General features: G+C 45.0%; 1 protein-coding gene across 3 annotated transcripts in view; it reads right to left on the minus strand.

Annotated features, from left to right (window-relative positions):
* Nucleotides 1-21,493, minus strand: part of LOC135543501 (nck-associated protein 5-like) — a 171,682-nt gene that overhangs the window by 72,114 nt on the left and 78,075 nt on the right. For all 3 annotated transcript variants that reach the window (XM_064970812.1, XM_064970813.1, XM_064970814.1), the window contains one exon: nucleotides 8,131-8,264. In XM_064970812.1, coding sequence (XP_064826884.1) covers nucleotides 8,131-8,264 — 134 coding nt within the window. The remainder of the gene's footprint in view (nucleotides 1-8,130; nucleotides 8,265-21,493) is intronic.

Genomic DNA, 21,493 nt, shown 5'->3' on the forward strand with positions numbered 1-21,493 from the left:
TCTTCCGCAACTTGTCCATGTAACTCTGCTCATGTCCTACTAACTGGTCAAACTTCAGCCCTCGAGAAGTTGAGAGGGCTCCAGTTAGTTGGTCTCCCGTTGTCCTCTGTCCTCTTTCTACAGTGTCTGGCCAATGTGTGTGTGTAAATAGCCTACAGGGTGGGCTGTGTGGGCTCTAAGTCTTCTACTAATCCCTGAGTTTTAATGACGACCAATCTGGAAGCTAGCTCCCTGAGGGCTGACCCAAGTCAGGGACCGACCATGTGACCTTCCTGCTGGGGTCTCCTCCCCTTTAATGCTCAGCTGGATAGGGGATGGGGGAGGGTGTGTGTGTGTCTGTGTGTTGGTGGGGTTCGACTGTGTGAGTGACCAGTCCCTTAAGGAATGCAGACCTGCTGATCTAAGGACAGACATGAAAACAAAGGAAAACACAAAACTGGGAACCGAGACTATGACGTCTTTTTGTGTACAAAATGGAGAAGAAAGCCAGACGACCAACTACTGAACGATTGTTTTGATCAGGTTCCTGCCCTTACATTCACCTCCCAAAAAGAATGCACCGAGGCACATCAGGAAGCAAACACACATCCCCGCTGGGGCTAGTAAGAAGCTGTGCTTCCCTGGGGTTCGTCTGGCTTCACTCTTAGGTATTCTCTGATGTGTGTGTTTTTTCTATTCCCTGATCAGAGAGAAGGAAGGAGGGAGACAGCGAGGTGCTACAGATCTAACAAGGAGCTCATTAACATAACTCTCTCATATCATCACAGAACACCTTGGTCTTCCAAAACAGAAGATTGGAAAGCAACCTGGTCTCAGAGCATTTCGTATTATTCTGTAGGTAAATCTGGGACACTCCATTTAGTATGATATGTTACGTTTCATATGGTATGTATTAATTTGTGGAAGTCCATCACCCATTTTGTATGATATGTTACGAATTACTATTCATATTTTATGTTTACAAATTTGCTAAACAAATTATATATTACGTATTCTAACAAGGTGGCTAATGTTAGATAGGTTAGGGGTTAGGGTTAAGGTTAGGGGAGGGGTTAGCTAACATGCAAAGTAGCTGCAAAGTAGCAAGTAGTTGAAAAGTTGAAAATTAGATAAAATGCTTGTCCATGATTAGATTCGCATTCGAAACTTTTGGTTTACTAGACATTCACATTTGGGTTGTTAGACGTTGCATCATACACCTGTCCATCCACCTTGACTAACCACCCTACTTTCGTTTTTGTCTTAAGTAACCATACCAAACATAACATATCATACTAATTTGAGCATGCCGAATTTACATTTACTATGTTACGTCTAGTCTATGGAAAGGCAAAACTAAAACAGACTCGAATAACTTCACAAGAAATGGTGTCATGTTATGTTAAAGGAAGTTTGACTGAAAAAATATGGTTCTGTTACATATAGACAGCCCTTTAAGACAGGCCCATAAAGGCTCATAACATTTTTATAAAGCATTATTCCTGCAGGCTATGAAGGTTTTACCAAAATATTGATATGTGTTTGTGGTACTTTATCTTTATCCCATTTGGAGTGGTCCTTTATAAGATGTTTGATGACTGAAAGTTAGAGGTTCTATTCTAACCTTATTTCAATGCACTTTCATCATTCAATGTGACTTCATTAAAGATACTCAAATACATTTTTGCCAGTCTATTTAAGGCGGTTATCACATATTGCCCTCTTTAAAAGAACCGATCTCAGTCCTCTTTAAAGTGAACTCTGGGGTAAAAGAAAATTGCAAAAGAACTCAGTTCCCTCTCTATTCCCACTGCCCTTGCCTTTGAATGAGGACTCAACTCTTTTGCCAATTCACTTCACCTGTTTTGTGGCCCGAGGCCTCTTTGAATTCACATTGTTATGTTTAGAAAGGAACTCGTATTTTTTCCCAACATTCACCTAATGCATTCTGGGTTTTAAAAAGTGCCGGAGAAGCCATTCCATCCGAACATGTTATCAGACAGCTAGATATACCTACTCACATTTTGGAAGCTAATAGACTGCATTTATTTAAAATATGAGGCGTAATAATAATGATCAGAAGATAATATTTACATGAATATACACTGCTCCAAAAAATAAAGGGAACACTTAAACAACACAATGTAACTCCAAGTCAATCACACTTCTGTGAAATCAAACTGTCCACTTAGGAAGCAACACTGATTGACAATAAATTTCACATGCTGTTGTGCAAATGGAATAGACAACAGGTGGAAATTATAGGCAATTAGCAAGACACCCCCAATAAAGGAGTGGTTCTGCAGGTGATAACCACAGACCACTTCTCAGTTCCTATGCTTCCTGGCTGATGTTTTGGTCACTTTTGAATGCTGGCTGTGCTTTCACTCTAGTGGTAGCGTGAGATGGAGTCTACAACCCACACAAGTGGGTCAGGTAGTGCAGCTCATCCAGGATGGCACATCAATGCGAGCAGTGGCAAGAAGGTTTGCTGTGTCTGTCAGCGTAGTGTCCAGAGCATGGAGGCGCTACCAGGAGACAGGCCAGTACATCAGGAGACGTGGAGGAGGCCGTAGGAGGGCAACAACCCAGCAGCAGGACCGCTACCTCCGCCTTTGTGCAAGGAGGAGCAGGAGGAGCACTGCCAGAGCCCTGCAAAATGACCTCCAGCAGGCCACAAATGTGCATGTGTCTGCTCAGACGGTCAGAAACAGACTCCATGAGGGTGGTATGAGGGCCCGACGTCCACAGGTGGGGGTTGTGCTTACAGCCCAACACCGTGCAGGACGTTTGGCATTTGCCAGAGAACACCAAGATTGGCAAATTCGCCACTGGCGCCCTGTGCTCTTCACAGATGAAAGCAGGTTCACACTGAGCACATGTGACAGAGTCTGGAGATGCCGTGGAGAACGTTCTGCTGCCTGCAACATCCTCCAGCATGACTGGTTTGGCGGTGGGTCAGTCATGGTGTGGGGTGGCATTTCTTTGGGGGGCCGCACAGCCTCCATGTGCTCGCCAGAGGTAGCCTGACTGCCATTAGGTACCGAAATGAGATCCTCAGACCCCTTGTGAAATCAGATGCTGGTGCGGTTGGCCCTGGGTTCCTCCTAATGCAAGACAATGCTAGATCTCATGTGGTTGGAGTGTGTCAGCAGTTCCTGCAAGAGGAAGGCATTGATGCTATGGACTGGCCCGCCCGTTCACCAGACCTGAATCCAATTGAGCACATCTGGGACATTATGTCTCGCTCCATCCACCAACGCCACGTTGCACCACAGACTGTCCAGGAGTTGGCGGATGCTTTCGTCCAGGTCTGGGAGGAGATCCCTCAGGAGACCATCCGTCACCTCATCAGGAACATGCCCAGGCATTGTAGGGAGGTCATACAGGCACGTGGAGGCCACACACACTACTGAGCCTCATTTTGACTTGTTTTAAGGACATTACATCAAAGTTGGATGAGCCTGTAGTGTGGTTTTCCACTTTAATTTTGAGTGTGACTCCAAATCCAGACCTCCATGGGTTGATACATTTGATTTCCATTGATAATTTTTGTGTGATTTTGTTGTCAGCACATTCAACTATGTAAAGAAAAAAGTATTTAATAAGAATATTTAATTCATTCAGATCTAGGATGTGTTATTTTAGTGTTCCCTTTATTTTTTGAGCGGTGTATTATTGATAACAGAATAAATAGCAGAATAATAACTGCAGATTAAATAATGCTGTAATTGAAAATTGTACACCCAATGCCCCTTTAAGAGCTAGCATTGAATCACCAAAATATGTTGTTGCCTTCCTACACTATTCAAACCCCAAAATCGAATAACAGTTTACAAGGCTCTCAGCCTTTATACAACATATTGCAAAAAAAAAATCTCAGCACATCGTGTCAGTACAAAACTCCAAACAAATGTTTTAATGTCTGTGCATCGCAAATCAATATCCAAAAACAGCACGTTTTCTTTCTGCGAACCTACACGTCATCATCTTCTCTCTTTGTGAGGGGATATGTCAGAGGAAACAGTGTTGCAGTAGTCTAGTGTGTGGTGCCAGAATAATGAGAAGCGAACCTGGGGAGCTTTGTGTTCACACTGCCCTAAAAAAGGGAACCGGCCAGTGGAATTCAAGAGAACCAAACTCAGACCACCTCTCGAGATGGTCTCAGTTCGGGTTTGCTTCAGGGGCACTTTTGAGGGGTCTGATTTCCTTTGGAGTGTTCACAATGCACAAAAAGAAATCTGCAAAAATTGTCTCAAAGAGGCCAAGTGTGAAAACACCCTAAGAGATCAGATAATTCCTGGATATTGTCTATGAGTACACATTCATGGGATGAGGCTATCCTCTTCTGATGAGAAATGAATGGTAGGCTATGTCTGCATCCCAAATTGCACCATATTCCCTATATAGTTCACTACTTTCAAGCAGGGACCATAGGGCTCTAGTCAAAAGTAGTGCATTATGTAGGGAATAGGGTGCCATTTGGGACGTAGAATGTGTTGCCTCGCTGTATGCAGGGCACGTAGGTCCTGCATCCCAAATAGCACCATATTCCCTAGATAGTTCACTACTTTCAAGCAGGAACCATAGGGCTCTAGTCAAAATGAGTGCATTATGTAGGGAATAGGGTGCCATTTGGGACATAGAATATGTGTTGCCTAGATGTATGCAGGACACATAGGTTCTATCCTTGACAACCAAAGAAACAGTGGAAGGTTATTTCACTGGAGAATCAGATTTTAGTGGGATTGCAAGTAATAATTCAGGTAACAATATAGTAATGAAATGCCCCTTTTGGATGGCACAAAATGCTCAATCATCCTGAACTAAGCACTACACACAGTGTGTGTGTGTGTGTGTGTGTGTGTGTGTGTGTGTGTGTGTGTGTGTGTGTGTGTGTGTGTGTGTGTGTGTGTGTGTGTGTGTGTGTCAGTGACTTACGAGTGCAGAGCTGGCATTATCAAGTGGGTCAAAGGTTCAGGCTGAAGACAGTGTGAGCAGTCTGCTGACTGACTGGTTTGCTGGCTGGTAAGCTCATAATTAAAGTGACCACACAGATGTCCCATCTGCCACTACGACCACCGCCACACATTACTGGCTCTCATGTAAACATGATAATCCAATGAGAGGCCGTGTACACATGCAAAACACACACACAAACACACACACGTACGCAATAAACACACAAGCACACACACGTACGCAATAAACACACAAGCACACACACACACAGCCAGACACTCCAACATACAAAAACAAACATTATGTATTCAACAAGACACTGAGTCTCTCTAAACCCATTTATCTCCTCTATGTCCTGTCACTGCAGGGAAACCTCCTTTAATAGGCACTGAAAGGTACAGAAACAAGAGCAATACAATGACAAAGAAACACATTTCTAGCAATGCCTGTTGAAATTACTGCCATCCACCACCACTGACAATGAGCAATACAGGGAGAATTATACCAGTTGAGCAATGCCAAGCACTTCATCTCCTATAGTGTTCAGTGTGGTGGGAAAGTGTCTTTTCGCTAAGCATTATAAGGACATAATGGAGTCCCCGTCGACATTGTTCTTCCACAGTCTAGGGGCCGAGGAGGCATGCAGTCATCCACAGGAGTCACAGCCAATAAGAACAATCCGTCTGGAGAGAGGCAACCGCCTGGCGACGGAAGCATCTGTCACAAAGGGACTAGAGCAGGACCCAATCACAGATAAGCCTAATATATTTTCCCCCTACACACATACATGCACACCCAGTCTAGCCTGCCTCCCTTATTCGGGCTCTGGGACATCGGGAGTCGTTATGCTAACGCTATCAGCTGATTCATTGGTCCACGCCAGCGATAGCCCAGAATATGAACAGATCTGAGATCAGCCTCGACTCTGGATGATGTGACAGAACACATAATAAGCCTATGGCTGGTTGAGTCAGACATGGATTGGGGATCAGACTGATGGCAGCCATAACTGAGGCAGTCAGGGAAGGGCGATAGGAATAGGGACAAAGACTGGCGACAGGCACTTATGTAAACAAAATACGATGTCTCCGCCGCTCACTGACTTTTATTAGATCTCTGTGTTGAATGATCTGTGCCCGATTCCTCAGGCATTATTCCATATGGGGGGGGCAGCGAGCTACTATACAGACACATAATAGCAAGTCTGAGCTGACTGTGTTGTCTGTGTTGACTGCAAAATCTAATCCATACTGAACACCCACATGGATAAAGTAATTCCGCGACAGAATGAATATGTTGATGGATACGCATATAGATAGTGGTGACAGGATGCCACAGCCAAGACTGAACATGATACGGAGTTGTGGGTCATGGGTATGTTGAGCTTGTGGGCTGGAATGACAATGTCCCGTGATGATTGTTTAACAACTTCTAGTCCATTAAGTTCGACACCATATAGAATTATTGGGTTCTAAGTTAATTAACGTTTAATTGATGTGCATTGCAGTGTGTTAGCCATCAAGGCTGTTGTGAATGCGGTTGAGTGAAGCGGGTGAGTTGCCACAATAGCCACTACACTGTAACACATCTGACATTCCTTGGAGGCATGGGTTCGAATCCCACTTCTGACATCATTGTTGCGATTTTGGGGGATGCTAGAACTCCAGACGCCTTGCCCAAGATCAGCGACAGGAACCACTAGCCCACAAACACCCGTTGGAGAGCAGTTTGTGGTCTTAAGAACATCAGATTTCTTACAATACTCATTTATTTTTATTTTTTTACCTTTATTTAACTAGGCAAGTCAGTTAAGAACAAATTCTTATTTTCAATGAACGGTGGGTTAATTAACTGCCTTGTTCAGGGGCAGAACGACAGATTTTTAACTTGTCAGCTCGGGGATTCGATTTTGCAACCTTTCGGTTACTAGTCCAACGCTCTAACCACTAGGCTACCTGCAAAACTTAGAGAAGAAACACTAATACCATAGCTGGACTTGTACCATAGCTGGACTTGTACCATAGCTGGACTTGTACCATAGCTGGACTAACCCCATAGTTAAACACTACATGACAACAATGACCCATCACGTTTAGAGGTCATTCTGCGCAACTAACTCCAGACAAGTAACTTCAGTTACAAAGTCAGACTATTTTAATATGACAGATTTTCCTCACCCAATTTAAAATGGGAAGATAAGGGCTCCTTCTAAAAATCCACGGGTTATTCTCGTAAGGCAGTGCATTGAATGACTATCTCCTAATTATGACATCAGTTCCGAGCTGAGTGGTGCTGAGTAGTGAATTCTTTCACATACTGTCACACCTCAATGAGCCTGTAGCAAGAAGGAAATGACCATATAGTGAAGGGGAAATGGAGTCTCGAAGCAGTAGTCATTCTTCACGGTCAGAGAACTGACAAAGACTTCATTCTTACTTCATTTTAAATGTTGGAGAGAGAAAAAAAAAATTGTCTTTCAATACAGTCAAGGTTGACTGATGAAGTAATACACCAAGAGATAGGTCTATATTCTCCAATGAAGTGGAGAAAGGTACGAGGAGAGATGGACTGCAATAAAGATTTCTCGGCACAAAAGATTTAAAACAGAGATGGCTAATGAACCAAAGACAGTGTAATTTTGGGGGGTGTAAATTAAAATTGGCTCCTAGTTTGAAACCTGTGGCAAAGTCTGTTGCATTAAAGTCTTTGGCATTACGTCAATGGGTACAGTAGTGCAATCTGATGGTAGCATGCACAGAATGTATCTAGGCCTACAGTATATAGGTCGTGTCTGACCTGTGTCATGCTAATGTGGTACAATAAGCTGGTGGAGCCTACTGGTCTGTTGTCGTGTGTGTGTGTGTGTGTGTGTGTGTGTGTGTGTGTGTGTGTGTGTGTGTGTGTGTGTGTGTGTGTGTGTGTGTGTGTGTGTGTGTGTGTGGGGGGGGTTTAGGGTTAAGGTTAGAATAGTGTTGGTGTTAGAATTGGGTTAGGTACTAGGGTTTGGTTTAGGGTTATGGTTAAGGTTTCTGGGTTAGGGTTAAGGTAAGGGTACAGGTTAGGGTTAAGGTTAGGTTTAGGGGTTAGGGAAAATTGGATTTTGAATGGGACTGATTTGCATGGCCCCACAAGGTTAGCTGCACAAGACTGTTTGTGTGCGCGCGTGCGTGCATAGGGGCTGCGTGTTACCTGGAGAAGTGTCGCTGTAGTGAAACCATCTGCGCTCGGCCCAGCTCTGACTCGTCCGTCACCTCCCGAAGCCGCTTCTCACTGTCCAATCGCAGGCGTCGTTCTTCCTCTAGCACATGAATCAGCTTTTGTCGCTGTGGGGGAAAGGACAGAGTCAGGTTAGCTGCTGGTTTTAATATGTGTTGTTACCAGCCAGCACAGGTAGAGAGATAGAAAAGCCACCAGCAACATAGACTACTTGCCATGGCACAAAATGGATACCCAGTGTAATGCAGCACCCTTAATAAAACAAAGATGTTGATTCAAGTGTACAATTGTAAGGCATCCAGCAATCATATTGCAGCTGTGGTAATAAGTTACATCTTGAACCCTGATGACCTAACGCTGATACACAATCGATGTCTCAGTTGTATCAAGGCTTAAAAATCCTTCTTTAACCTGTCTCCTCTCCTTCACCTACACCGACTGAAGTGGATTTAACAAGTGACATCAATAAGGGATCATAGCTTTCAACTGGATTATCCTGGGCAGTCTATGGCTCGGAAAGAGCAGGTGTCCTTAATGTTTTGTACACTCGCTTAAACCCTGCTGCCAGAATCACAGTGGAAAACAACTGCACTAAACGCTGAATTTGTCTTCCCTAAACATGGTTTTGAAAGACTCCACTGCAGGCTCACTGCTGAAAGTTGATCAACTTTCGCTATAGAGTCTCGAAAAGTAGAAAAGCTTCTGAACATCCATTTTCTTTTCTATGATCCTAATTGGAACATGCACTATGTCCTGAAGCCTCAGAAGTTGCTCCTCCAGAGAGAAAAAACAGTCCTCGGTTCAGATTCTTCACTTCAAAGGCCATGCGGCCTGGCCTGCCGTCCTGTCTGGCCATCTCAAGGAAGAGGTTTCAAGTCAAAGATAATGTTGGGGTTCTGTGGTAAAGTTGTGTGGGGCCAAACACTGCCTGCTTTACATCTCAACGTCCACAAGCTGGTTGAGTTTGGGGTTTCCACTTGAAGACACTGTACAACTCAAAACATGATGTGGAGATAATTCGTGCACCAACTTCCCTATAATCTGTCTCCACGTGGCCAAATGAGTTACAGGAAGTGACAGATGTAACTATTGATCACTGCATGCTGGGTAAGCCTCTTAGCTGTACAGTAGGTTTAACCACTCAACCATCTCCCTCTGTCGAGGGTGTAATACGCTTCTTGCTAAAAGAGAAGGTTGTTATCTTTTGGCAAAAGAGAGGCCTTGACACTGTGTTGAAAACACTAACGGTACAAAGTGAAAGGAACACTGCCACTACCTCGCTCTCCAACTAATGTGCATGAATCGAGGAGCAAACTGAAGTGAAGAGGAAATTTGACATGTCCTCCTCATGTCCGCCAAGAGTTGCTGAATTTCCTCTTCACTTGAACACTCTAACATACAGTACAATATTAGGGGCTGTGATCATAGCAAAGGAAAATCGTGCCTGGAATAACGCAGATACTGATAACCGTTCTTTATAGCAAGTTTCATGGACATTCCATGATATATCTCATTCACAGTGAAGGTTATAGGGGATGCCTCGAAAGGAAGGAAAGAAAAGGGGATACCTAGTCAGATGCACAGCTGAATGCATTCAACCAAAATGTGTCTTCCGCATTTAACCCAACCCTTCTGACTCAGAGAGGTGCGGGGGGCAGCCTTAAAATTGACATCATCGGCACCTTGAGCTTTTGTTGTTGGGGGTTAACTGCCTTGCTCAAGGTCTCACTGTGCGGACGTCTCACTGTGCGGACGTCTCACTGTGCGGACGTCTCACTGTGCGGACGTCTCACTGTGCGGACGTCTCACTATACGGACGTCTCACTGTAGTGACGTCTCACTGTACGGACGTCTCACTGTAGGGACGTCCACTGTAGGGACGTCTCACTGTAGGGACGTCTCACTGTAGGGACGTCTCACTGTACGGACGTCTCACTGTAGGGACGTCTCACTATACGGACGTCTCACTGTAGGGACGTCTCACTGTACGGACGTCTCACTGTACGGACGTCTCACTGTAGGGACGTCTCACTATACGGACGTCTCACTGTACGGACGTCTCACTGTACGGACGTCTCACTGTACGGACGTCTCACTGTAGGGACGTCTCACTGTAGGGACGTCTCACTGTGCGGACGTCTCACTGTGCGGACGTCTCACTGTACGGACGTCTCACTGTACGGACGTCTCACTATACGGACGTCTCACTATACGGACGTCTCACTGTAGGGACGTCTCACTGTACGGACGTCTCACTGTAGGAACGTCTCACTATACGGACGTCTCACTGTAGGGACGTCTCACTGTAGGGACGTCTCACTATACGGACGTCTCACTGTACGGACGTCTCACTGTAGGGACGTCTCACTGTGCGGACGTCTCACTGTGCGGACGTCTCACTGTACGGACGTCTCACTATACGGACGTCTCACTATACGGACGTCTCACTGTAGGGACGTCTCACTGTAGGGACGTCTCACTATACGGACGTCTCACTGTAGGGACGTCTCACTGTAGGGACGTCTCACTATACGGACGTCTCACTGTACGGACGTCTCACTGTACGGACGTCTCACTGTAGGGACGTCTCACTGTAGGGACGTCTCACTGTAGGGACGTCTCACTATACGGACGTCTCACTGTAGGGACGTCTCACTATACGGACGTCTCACTGTACGGACGTCTCACTATACGGACGTCTCACTGTACGGACGTCTCACTGTACGGACGTCTCACTGTAGGGACGTCTCACTGTAGGGACGTCTCACTGTAGGGACGTCTCACTGTAGGGACGTCTCACTGTAGGGACGTCTCACTGTGCGGACGTCTCACTATACGGACGTCTCACTATACGGACGTCTCACTGTACGGACGTCTCACTGTACGGACGTCTCACTATACGGACGTCTCACTGTACGGACGTCTCACTATACGGACGTCTCACTATACAGACGTCTCACTGTATAGACATCTTGTAAAAGCATGCCTCCCATCTCCTGACGTCCTTCTTTTCTCTGTACTGTTGTCTTGAACCAGGTCCGTTAGTGACGGCATCTGAATAGAAAGACTTTAAAGGTGCTTAATAATAAATACATTGGTAGGCCATTCAATTTAAAGTGCTGAGTCACTGTAATCGAGTGAATAACCTTGTCCAATATCAACTAGTTCAACACTCCATGAGGAATAGAGCCTTAGAGCAAACAAAGTATGGCCTTTCCTTCACCTCTGTTAAAAAAATAAACAGGTATAAAATATTTACCTTTCGTGGATATCACACATAAAACATGAGTTCATTTGAAAAAGTAATAATGAACAAACTTCTTTAATCGTCATCATTGTGTTATTTCTGAAATATGCAACACTATCAAGATCTTATTCATTCGGTTGTCCGTTGCATGGTAACCAAGATGGACAATTTCACAAGACAAGTACTGCAGGGCCATCTAGTGGCTATTGAACAACACACTAGCGGAACCAGAGGAACCAAGGAGGAACCAGAGGAACCAAGGAGCTTACCGTAGCACAAACCAGGGCCCTTACCGCATGAATGACACATTTCAAACCTCCATGTACACTATGGAGGCCTTAATATAACAACTCTTTTTTATTCTCAAATCAAACTACCTATATAACTGTATATCAAATCAACCCCTATACCCTGCCCTAGACACTACTAATGGTTAGTGTGAATACCAAATCAACCCCTATACCCTACCCCTAGACACTACTAATGGTTAGTGTGAATACCAAATCAACCCCTATACCCTACCCCTCGACACTACTAATGGTTAGTGTGAATACCAAATCAACCCCTATACCCTGCCCCTAGACACTACTAATGGTTAGGGTGAATACCAAATCAACCCCTATACCCTACCCCTAGACACTACTAATGGTTAGTGTGAATACCAAATCAACCCCTATACCCTACCCCTAGACACTACTAATGGTTAGTGTGAATACCAAATCAACCCCTATACCCTACCCCTAGACACTACTAATGGTTAGTGTGAATACCAAATCAACCCCTATACCCTACCCCTAGACTGTAACGGTTTTCTTCACTTGAAGGAGAGGCGGACCAAAACCTGAACCTGAAAACTCCGGCCGCAAAACCTGAACCTATTGGGGAGGGTCTGGGTGGGCATCTGTCCGCGGTGGCGGCTCTGGTGCTGGACGTGGCCCCCACTTCACCATAGTCTTAGTCCGCCACCTTGTCCGCTTCCGTGGCCTCCTAACCACGGCAACCCTTCTAAATGACCCCACTGGACAGAGGGGCAGCTCGGGACAGAGGGGCGGAAGCTCAGGACAGAGGGGCGGAAGCTCTGGACAGAGGGGCAGAGGCTCTGGACAGAGGGGCTCTGGCGCCTCTGGGCTGAGGGGCTCCGGCGCCTCTGGGCTGACAGGCGGCACTGGCGGCCCCTGGCTGACTGGCGGCCCCTGGCTGACTGGCGGCCCATGGCTGACTGGCGGCACTGGCGGCCCATGGCTGACTGGCGGCACTGGCGGCACTTGGCTGACTGGCGGCACTGGCGGCTCCTTGCAGACTGGCGGCACTGGGCAGAGTGGCGGCGCTGGGCAAACTGGCGGCACTGGCGGCACTGGGCAGACTGGCGGTGCTGGGCAGACTGGCGACTCTGGTGGCGCTGGAGAGGAGGAAGGCTCTGGCAGCGCTGGACAGGCGAGGCGCACTGTAGGCCTGATGCGTGGTGCTGGCACTGGTGGTACTGGGCCGAGGACATGCACAGGAAGCCTGGTGCGGGGAGCTGCCACCGGAGGGCTGGTGCATGGAGGTGGTACTGAATAGACCGGACCGTGCAGGTGCACTGGAGCTCTTGAGCACCGAGCCTGCCCAACCTTACACGGTTGAATGCTCCCGGTCGCCCTGCCAGTGCGGCAGTACCCCTAGACACTACTAACGGTTAGTGTGAATACCAAACCAACCCCTATACCCTACCCCTAGACACTACTAATAGTTAGTGTGAATACCAAATCAACCCATATACCCTACCCCTAGACACTACTAATGGTTAGTGTGAATATCAAATCAACCCCTATACCCTACCCCTAGACACTACTAATGGTTAGGGTGAATACCAAATCAACCCACATACCATACCCCTAGACACTGCTAATGGTTAAGGTGAATATCAAATAAACCCCTATACCCTACTGCTAGACACTACTAATGGTTAGTGTGAATACCAAATAAACCCCTATACCCTACCCCTAGACACTACTAATGGTTAGTGTGAATACCAAATAAACCCCTATACCCTGCCCCTAGACACTACTAATGGTTAGTGTGAATACCAAATAAACCCCTATTCCCTACCCCTAGACACTACTAATGGTTAGTGTGAATACCAAATCAACCCCTATACCCTGCCCCTAGACACTACTAATGGCTAGAGTGAAATGCAAATCAACCCCTATACCCTACCCCTAGACACTACTAATGGTTAGTGTGAATACCAAATAAACCCCTATACCCTGCACATAGTCACTATTACTCTACTCCTTGACACTACATTTGAAACTCTAAGAGTATCTTAAATAATCCCACAGCACCCCTCCTCGTACCACTTCCTTCCCCAAGGGTGCCTAAGACGTCCCCAACACTGACTTTGCTAATAGCTGCTTTATTGAGTAAAAATGTACTTACTATGACTGAGATATATGGTTGTCTTAAGATACATGTAAGTTGCTCTGGATAAGAGTGTCCTCTAAACGACTACAATGAACAAAATGTCATCTCTAAAAGAGAAAGACAAAGTAACACTGAATGGAAAAAGTGTCCCACGCTACTGCAACACCACAACCAGGGCCATTTCCAGACAACAAAAAATATAGAATAAATGAAATACAAAACAATGACAAAACCGTTTTTTCCCAAAGGGGGGGGGGACCTCTTGGCTCCTTCAGTTGTGAGCCCAGTGTGTTAGAGTTGAAGCCGTCCAATAAATAACCATGTTTCACTCTAACTCTGTGACTTGGCCCAAATTCTTCCCAACAACGCTTTTAATTCGCTGAAGCAGTTGAGCAGACCACATTAAACCCTATTCACAAATGAAACCACCCCCAGTTCTTCAACAAGACCGTCAACCCAGGGCTACTATGTGGCGCACCAGGGAGCCTCTCCATCACACATAATGGCTGCCGTAAATAACACGCTGCTACAGGAACATAAACCCACAGTCGCAGGGCTGGTGCCAAGTTAGAGCTGGACCTAGCTGCAACCGGGCCCAAACCCAAAACGAGTTCCAATACCACGACTAGTTAGACCCAGAGTTGAACAACTGAACGTGAGTTGAAGTAATTGCTTTTGAAAGTTTAGTGACCTTTTTGGAAACTAGACCTTTTCTCTTTCAAAAGGGATGCGTTTTCTATCATAAAATGAGCCAACTCTAAACATAAAGTTTTAAACACAGGCACAGTTTAAAACGAATAATAATAATCTCAAATCAGAAAATGAAAGGTAAATTGTACTGGACTTATTGCAATTTAAATGACTTTACATCAAAAATGTGTCGACCAGTTGTTCAAACACCCACACTAATTGCCTAAAGATGTTTACTGTATGTGAATATCACCTCCACATACAAAGGTCAAATTTGCCTCAAACACAACTGCAAATGACCCTGCATTCCTACAATTGTCCATTGCCCCTGCCTTTTGTTAACCACATCTACTTACAAAACACCCCAGGCACAACAACCATGCAATTAAAATAAAAATAAAAATGTCTCAACCCCAAATGGCACCCTATTCCCTACATACTACTCGATAATCTCCCTAAGGGCCGTGGTCAAAAGTGGTGCACTACATAGGGAATAGGGTGCCATTTGGAACGCGTGCCCCTACGTCTTCATACTAAGCCTCGCCAAGAGCTTCAATAACAACACACGTGTAACAGCATACCTTACATTAAAAGCAGTCTTCTGCTTTTGCTCAATGTATAATTTCTGCCATTTAACAAGGCCCAGAACCGTTAAATACGGTACCTGTACGTTGCCAGAAAATCCGAGCGAAACGTTACAGTATTTCACAGCTGAAGTATTTGCTGTCCACAGACTTTATATGCGTTTGGCAACTGGCCTTGCCCAGTGATAGCAAGCCTGATAATGGAAAGCATACTCTTAAAGAGCTAAAAACCAACCACTGACATTTAGCTGCAGCTAGACTAGACTACCTTCAGTCTTTTCAAACGGAGGATCAACTCGATGTGAGAAAAACTGATCAAGCAATCAGTAGACAAGCTGGCATAAGCATTCTTTCTTAAGTGACATTTACCCTGACGTCTCGAGTGACTAAAAAAGGAGATGCCTCTGATTATGATTAGCTTGCACTGTAGTAGACTGTCTTCACGGATGTTCTCCCCTCTCTGTCCTGTAGATGGCCTTCTCTTCCTAAGAGAACTGTCAAAGCCCCATATTCACAAAGTGTCTCAAGAGTAAGGAGTGCTGGTCTCGGATCAAGTCCTACTTGTCCATATAATCTTATCGATTGTGATCTAAAAGGAAAAACTCATCCTCAAACATTTATAATACTGTTCTACTAATACTCAGTCATATAATCTGCCAGATGAGATGCTTCATGATTCTGCTGACTCATCAAGGTTTAGCGAGTGGCTCTGCCTGGGGATTGTAGCTGGGGATTCAGGATTAACATTGAACTCAATGGGATTATCATGCTATTACCTGGGAAGGTCACGGTGGGGAAATAAGCAAGGCTAGTGATTTCATCCAAATATTACTACAGCATTGTTCAGTGAAAAGTGAAACATTGGACTGCCTAGTCAGTTGCACAACTGAATGCAATTCAGCCGAAATGTGTCTTCCGCATTTAATCCAACCCCTTTGAAACAAGGCATGGGATTTGGAGCTGGGTGTACGCATACAATCTATCATTAGAGAAATATATACATATTGTATAAACATAGAATCATAACTTCAAAGCATGTCTCTGTCATATCATACAGCATCTGTAACTGGGCTTGATTGCTCCATGTTATAGTAACCCAGTTGCACTAGACACAGTCCTAGCATGGCTGTGTAATTCTACAGCATTGTGTTGTCATTTATTCAGAAGGGACAGGGTTCTCAGTAGTGAATTACTAGACCTTCCGTAACCCCCTGATACCCCTCCATGATCCGGAGGAGATTTTAAATTAATTAGAGATGACTGCGTCTCTCAAGGCCACATTGTGCACCAGCTGCAGCCTGTGCAATGCCACATTGTGCACAAGATAGCAGTCTGTGCAATGTTATTTGTGAATGTGTGTGTGTGTGTGTGTGTGTGTGTGTCCCTCTCTCACTCAATAATCTCTTCATTACACAGTGCACCTCAGTTTGAGGCTGGGAGGCTCTCGCTGAATCAAAGGTCTGGAGGATATCTCCTTGGCCCAGTACTGCAACACAAACATCAGGGACACAAAACACTGTGCAGTTTCCTCCTCCATCAATAATACATGCAGTTTACTGTCTGCCTGCCTGTCTGCCTGTCTGCCTGCCAGGCTGGCAGTATATTGACCAGCCTGGGTTCTGCTAGAAGAAGTGTAACAAGGGGATTTGTCTGACTGGCAAACTGTAGGCTAAACAATGTGTGTTCACTACAATGCAGAATACAGGTACTTACCTTCTATTATGACAACAACAACAACAACAAAATGCTTTAAAAAGTAGCATGTCGTGTAGCATTTTTGCCTGAAGTGAATTTACTCTTTAAGCCCAATTGCAAGGAAATAATACATTTTCTAAATAATAATTTCATTTCTGCCAGGTTCTTAGTAGTAGCTCTGCCCTTGGAACATTGAGCAGGTAACAATTACCATAATATCCATATTTAAATTGCAGTATAAAATATGATTATATTCTTGAACATGGCCATTTGCGAAAAGAATACTTATCTTTGAAATACAGAGGATGGCGTAAACCAAACCTCATGCTATTCCCTAGAAATCACTGCCCTACAAATCCCTGGGGAGTCCATAAATTCAATTATCATGCAGGGCCAACCATTACATTAGAGCCTGGCAATTGCTCTCATGCAGGCAGCAACTGCAGATGTACAGCATACACACACCCCGGGATATGGTAAACCGTATGAGTGGCCCATTTATCATTGCCAAGGGACCCACACCCTGTCCATCCACACACACCCTGTCCATCCACACACACCCTGTCCATCCACACACACCCTGTCCATCCACACACACCCTGTCCATCCACACACACCCTGTCCATCCACCCACACCCTGTCCATCCACACACACCCTGTCCATCCACACACCCTGTCCATCCACTGTCCATCCACACACACCCTGTCCATCCACCCACACCCTGTCCATCCACCCACACCCTGTCCACCCACACCCTGTCCATCCACCCACACCCTGTCCATCCACACACACCCTGTCCATCCACACACACCCTGTCCATCCACACACACCCTGTCCATCCACCCACACCCTGTCCATCCACCCACACCCTGTCCATCCACACACACCCTGTCCATCCACCCACACCCTGTCCATCCACACACAAAAAGAGAAAGAGATGGAAATAAAAAGAGAGGGAGAAAGACAGACACAAAGAGAGACAGGCACACACACACACACACAAACACACAGAAACGTAAAACAAACACACACGCACGTACACACACATACAAACACAAACTCAGAAATAACCCTGTCTTGCAAAGATAATTCGAAAAATCCAAATAACTTCACAGATCTTCATTGTAAAGGGCTTAAACACTGTTTCCCATGCTTGTTCAATGAACCATAAACAATTAATGAATATGAACCTGTGGAACGGTCGTTAAGACACTAACAGCTTACAGACGGTAGGCAATTAAGGTCACAGTTATGAAAACTTAGGACACTAAAGAGGCATTTCTACTGACTCTGAAAAACAACAAAATAAAGATGCTCAGGCTCCCTGCTCATCTGTGTGAACGTGCCTTAGGCACTGCAAGGAGGCATGCAGATGTGGCCAGGGCAATAAATTGCAATGTCCGTACTGTGAGACGCCTAAGACAGGGCTACAGGGAGACAGGATGGACAGCTGATTGTCCTCGCAGTGGCAGACCATGTGTAACAACACCTGCACAGGATCGGTACATCCGAACATCACACCTGCAGGACAGGTACAGGATGGCAACAGCAACTGCCCGAGTTACACCAGGAATGTATAATCCCTCCATCAGTGCTCAGACTGTCAGCGAATAGGCTGAGAAAGGCTAGACTGAGGTCTTAAAGGCCTGTTCTAATGCACCTGCCAGACATCACCGGAAACAACGTTGCCTATGGGCACAAACCCACCATCGCTGGACCAGACAGGACTGGCAAAAAGTGCTCGACACTGACGAATCGCGGTTTTGTCTCACCAGGGGTGATGGTAGGATTCGCGTTTATCGTCGAAGGAATGAACGTTACACCGAGGCCAGTACTCTGGAGCGGGATCGATTTGGAGGTGGAGGGTCCATCATGGTCTGGGGCGGTGTGTCACAGCATCATCGGACTGAGCTTGTTGTCATTGCAGGCATTGCAGGAAAGACAAGAACTGGCAAATCTGGTGCAGTCCATGAGCAAGAGATGGACTGCAGTACTTAATTCAGCTGGTGGCCACACCAGATACTGACTGTTACTTTTGATTTTGACCCCCCCCCCCCCCGTTCAGGGACACATTATTCCATTTCTGTTAGTCACGTGTCTATGGAACTTGTTCACTTCATGTCTCAGTTGTTGAGTCTTACGTTCTTACAAATATTTACAAGTTTGCTGAAAATAAACGCAGTTGACAGTGAGAGGACGCTTCTTTTTTATGCTGAGTTTACACACAGAAACGTAAGCACACACACACACCACCCAACAGCACATGTGCACCGTCCAGAGACTGCTGGCTCTGTAGGCCTGGCTGTGACTGCTCGTCAACCATCTCAATGTGTGAAACCACTATGGGAGAGAGGGATCCCAGTGAAGGTCCCCATAGTGGTTTCAGACATTGAGATGGTTGACGAGCAGTCACAGCCATCACTGGGATCCCTCTCTCCCTGCACTTGGCTGATAAGCTCCAAACTGTAGAGACAGCACCTGAGTCCCCAGCGGTCCCCTCGGTCCCCAGTCCCTCACCAGTATCAAAGGTCCTCCATACAGCTGTCAAAGGTATCTCCATGCTGTCTCCACACAGACCTCAGTCCACCACACAGACGTCAACCATAGAAATACAAGGAAAATACTACAGAATGAAAATATACTATTATACCAGCACCATTCTAGAATAGAAGTAATGCTATTTCTAGGACTTCAACTCACTAGGCTATCCCGTTCTTTCTTTTTTCTGGCTTATAGCTAGAATGCATAGGCATTTTGGTTTATTATCCATTTGGCCTACTCGTCTGTATGTTTGTCCTGATCTCTTTTAAAGACTCAGATCTGTAATGGTACCTTGCATTTTCCCCATGAATTACCACTGGTGCATTTGAATCCTTTGGAGTAAATGGGACTGTTGAAATGCCTAGAATGTTGATGTTGATGAGAAAATGTTTCAATCCATTTCGCTAGAGTTCCATTCAAGCGTGAGCGAATCACATGCGGTAATCGAGGAAAGAGAAAATAAAGTTGTTTGTGTGTGTAGACCTGCACGTGCGTGGATGTATGTGTCAAAGAAAGCTGTACGCATCTACACTTTATGATGGGTCTATTAAGCTGTGATACCATGGTGTTACCAGCGTGTTTCACACAAAGTGCAGCGTTTATTTTCCCCACGTTGTTTAGACAGCCGTTTCCAGTGGTCATAATCTCAGCCAGCGTTTTAAAATGGCCCTTTAATGTACAGCCAGCACGACCAAAGCAGCAGCAGCACCTAGCGACCTCAGATCTCGATCTCAATCTCTCTCTCTCTCTCTCAATTCAATTGACTTTATTTTCATGGCAAGTTCATTACTACTTACATTGTCAAGGTATACATATCGAAAAATAAAAAATAAAATATATATTTATATATAAATAAATGGTGGGACCAACAGCAATAATAATAGTCGTAGCAGACATGGGATTACCATTAACAACAACTACAACAACAATATTAATGAGAACAACAATACATCAAAGCAATGGTAGTAGACCAGTGTCAACATGACTGAGAAGACACATGACATGGTATGAAAGACAAGACAAAACAAGATGGGAAATATTATCGACATTACTTTGCACTTTTCACTGGCTGTCCCTCAGGTTGTGACAGGAGGACACATATTCGGCTGCCAAAACGGCACATTTTGGCTTTTCACCTAATAAATATTAGATTTTTTCTTCATCTTTTATAGTTTCAAATTCTTTTTATTGAATTATAATTTTGGGAAAGAAATATTATCTTAGGTCTGAGTATTTGTCACAGTGTAACAGGAAATGCAGCTCTGTCTCTACCTCTCCCCTGGAACAGAGTGAGCACAGCCTGTCCTCTCTGGGCAGCCAGGTTTGTCTGTGACGACCGGTCTCTATAGCCAGACTGTGCTCACTGAGTCCGTACCTAGTCAATGTTTTCCTCAGTTTTCTATCAGTCACAGTGGTCAGATAGTCTGCCACCATGTACTGTCTGTTTAGAGACAAATAGCATTGAAGTTTACTTTGATTTTTTGTGGAGTCTTTCCAATAGGTGATATATTTTTCTTTTTGTTTTGTGATAATTTGGTTGGGCCAGATTTTCTGAGTGCTGTCCTGAGGCTCTATGGGGTTGGTTTGAGTTGGTGAACTGAGCCTCAGAACCAGCTGGCTGAGGGGACTCTTCTCTTGTTTCATCTCTTGACATTATAGAGCTGTGTGATGTAATGTTTTGGGGTCACTTGTTTTTAGATGGTTGTAAAATGTTATGGCTCTTTTTTCTATTCAAATGAGGAGGGGGTATTGGCCCAATTCTGCTCTACATGCGTTATTTGGAGTTTTTCTTTGCACTTGCAAAACAGTCTTGCAAAACTCTGCATGCAGTATTTCGATTGGATGTTTGTCCCATTTGGTAAATTCATTATTAGAGATTGGACCCCATACTTCACTGCCATATAGAGCAATTGGTTCTATAACTGATTTAAAAAATTTGAAAGTTCCTTTTAATGGCATAGAATGCTCTTCTTGCTTCGTCTCTCAGCTCATTCACAGCCATGTGAAAACGACCTGTGTTGCTGATATTTAGTCCTAGATATGTGTCGTTTTTGGTGTGTTCTAATAGAACTGTGTCCAAATAGAATTTATATTTGTCATCCTTATTTCCAGACCTTTTTTGGAATATCATTATATTTGTTTTTTTTAGGTTAACGTTCGGAGCCCAGGTCTGAT

This window comes from Oncorhynchus masou, chromosome 7, assembly GCF_036934945.1.
Source record: "Oncorhynchus masou masou isolate Uvic2021 chromosome 7, UVic_Omas_1.1, whole genome shotgun sequence".
Lineage (NCBI taxonomy): Eukaryota > Metazoa > Chordata > Actinopteri > Salmoniformes > Salmonidae > Oncorhynchus > Oncorhynchus masou.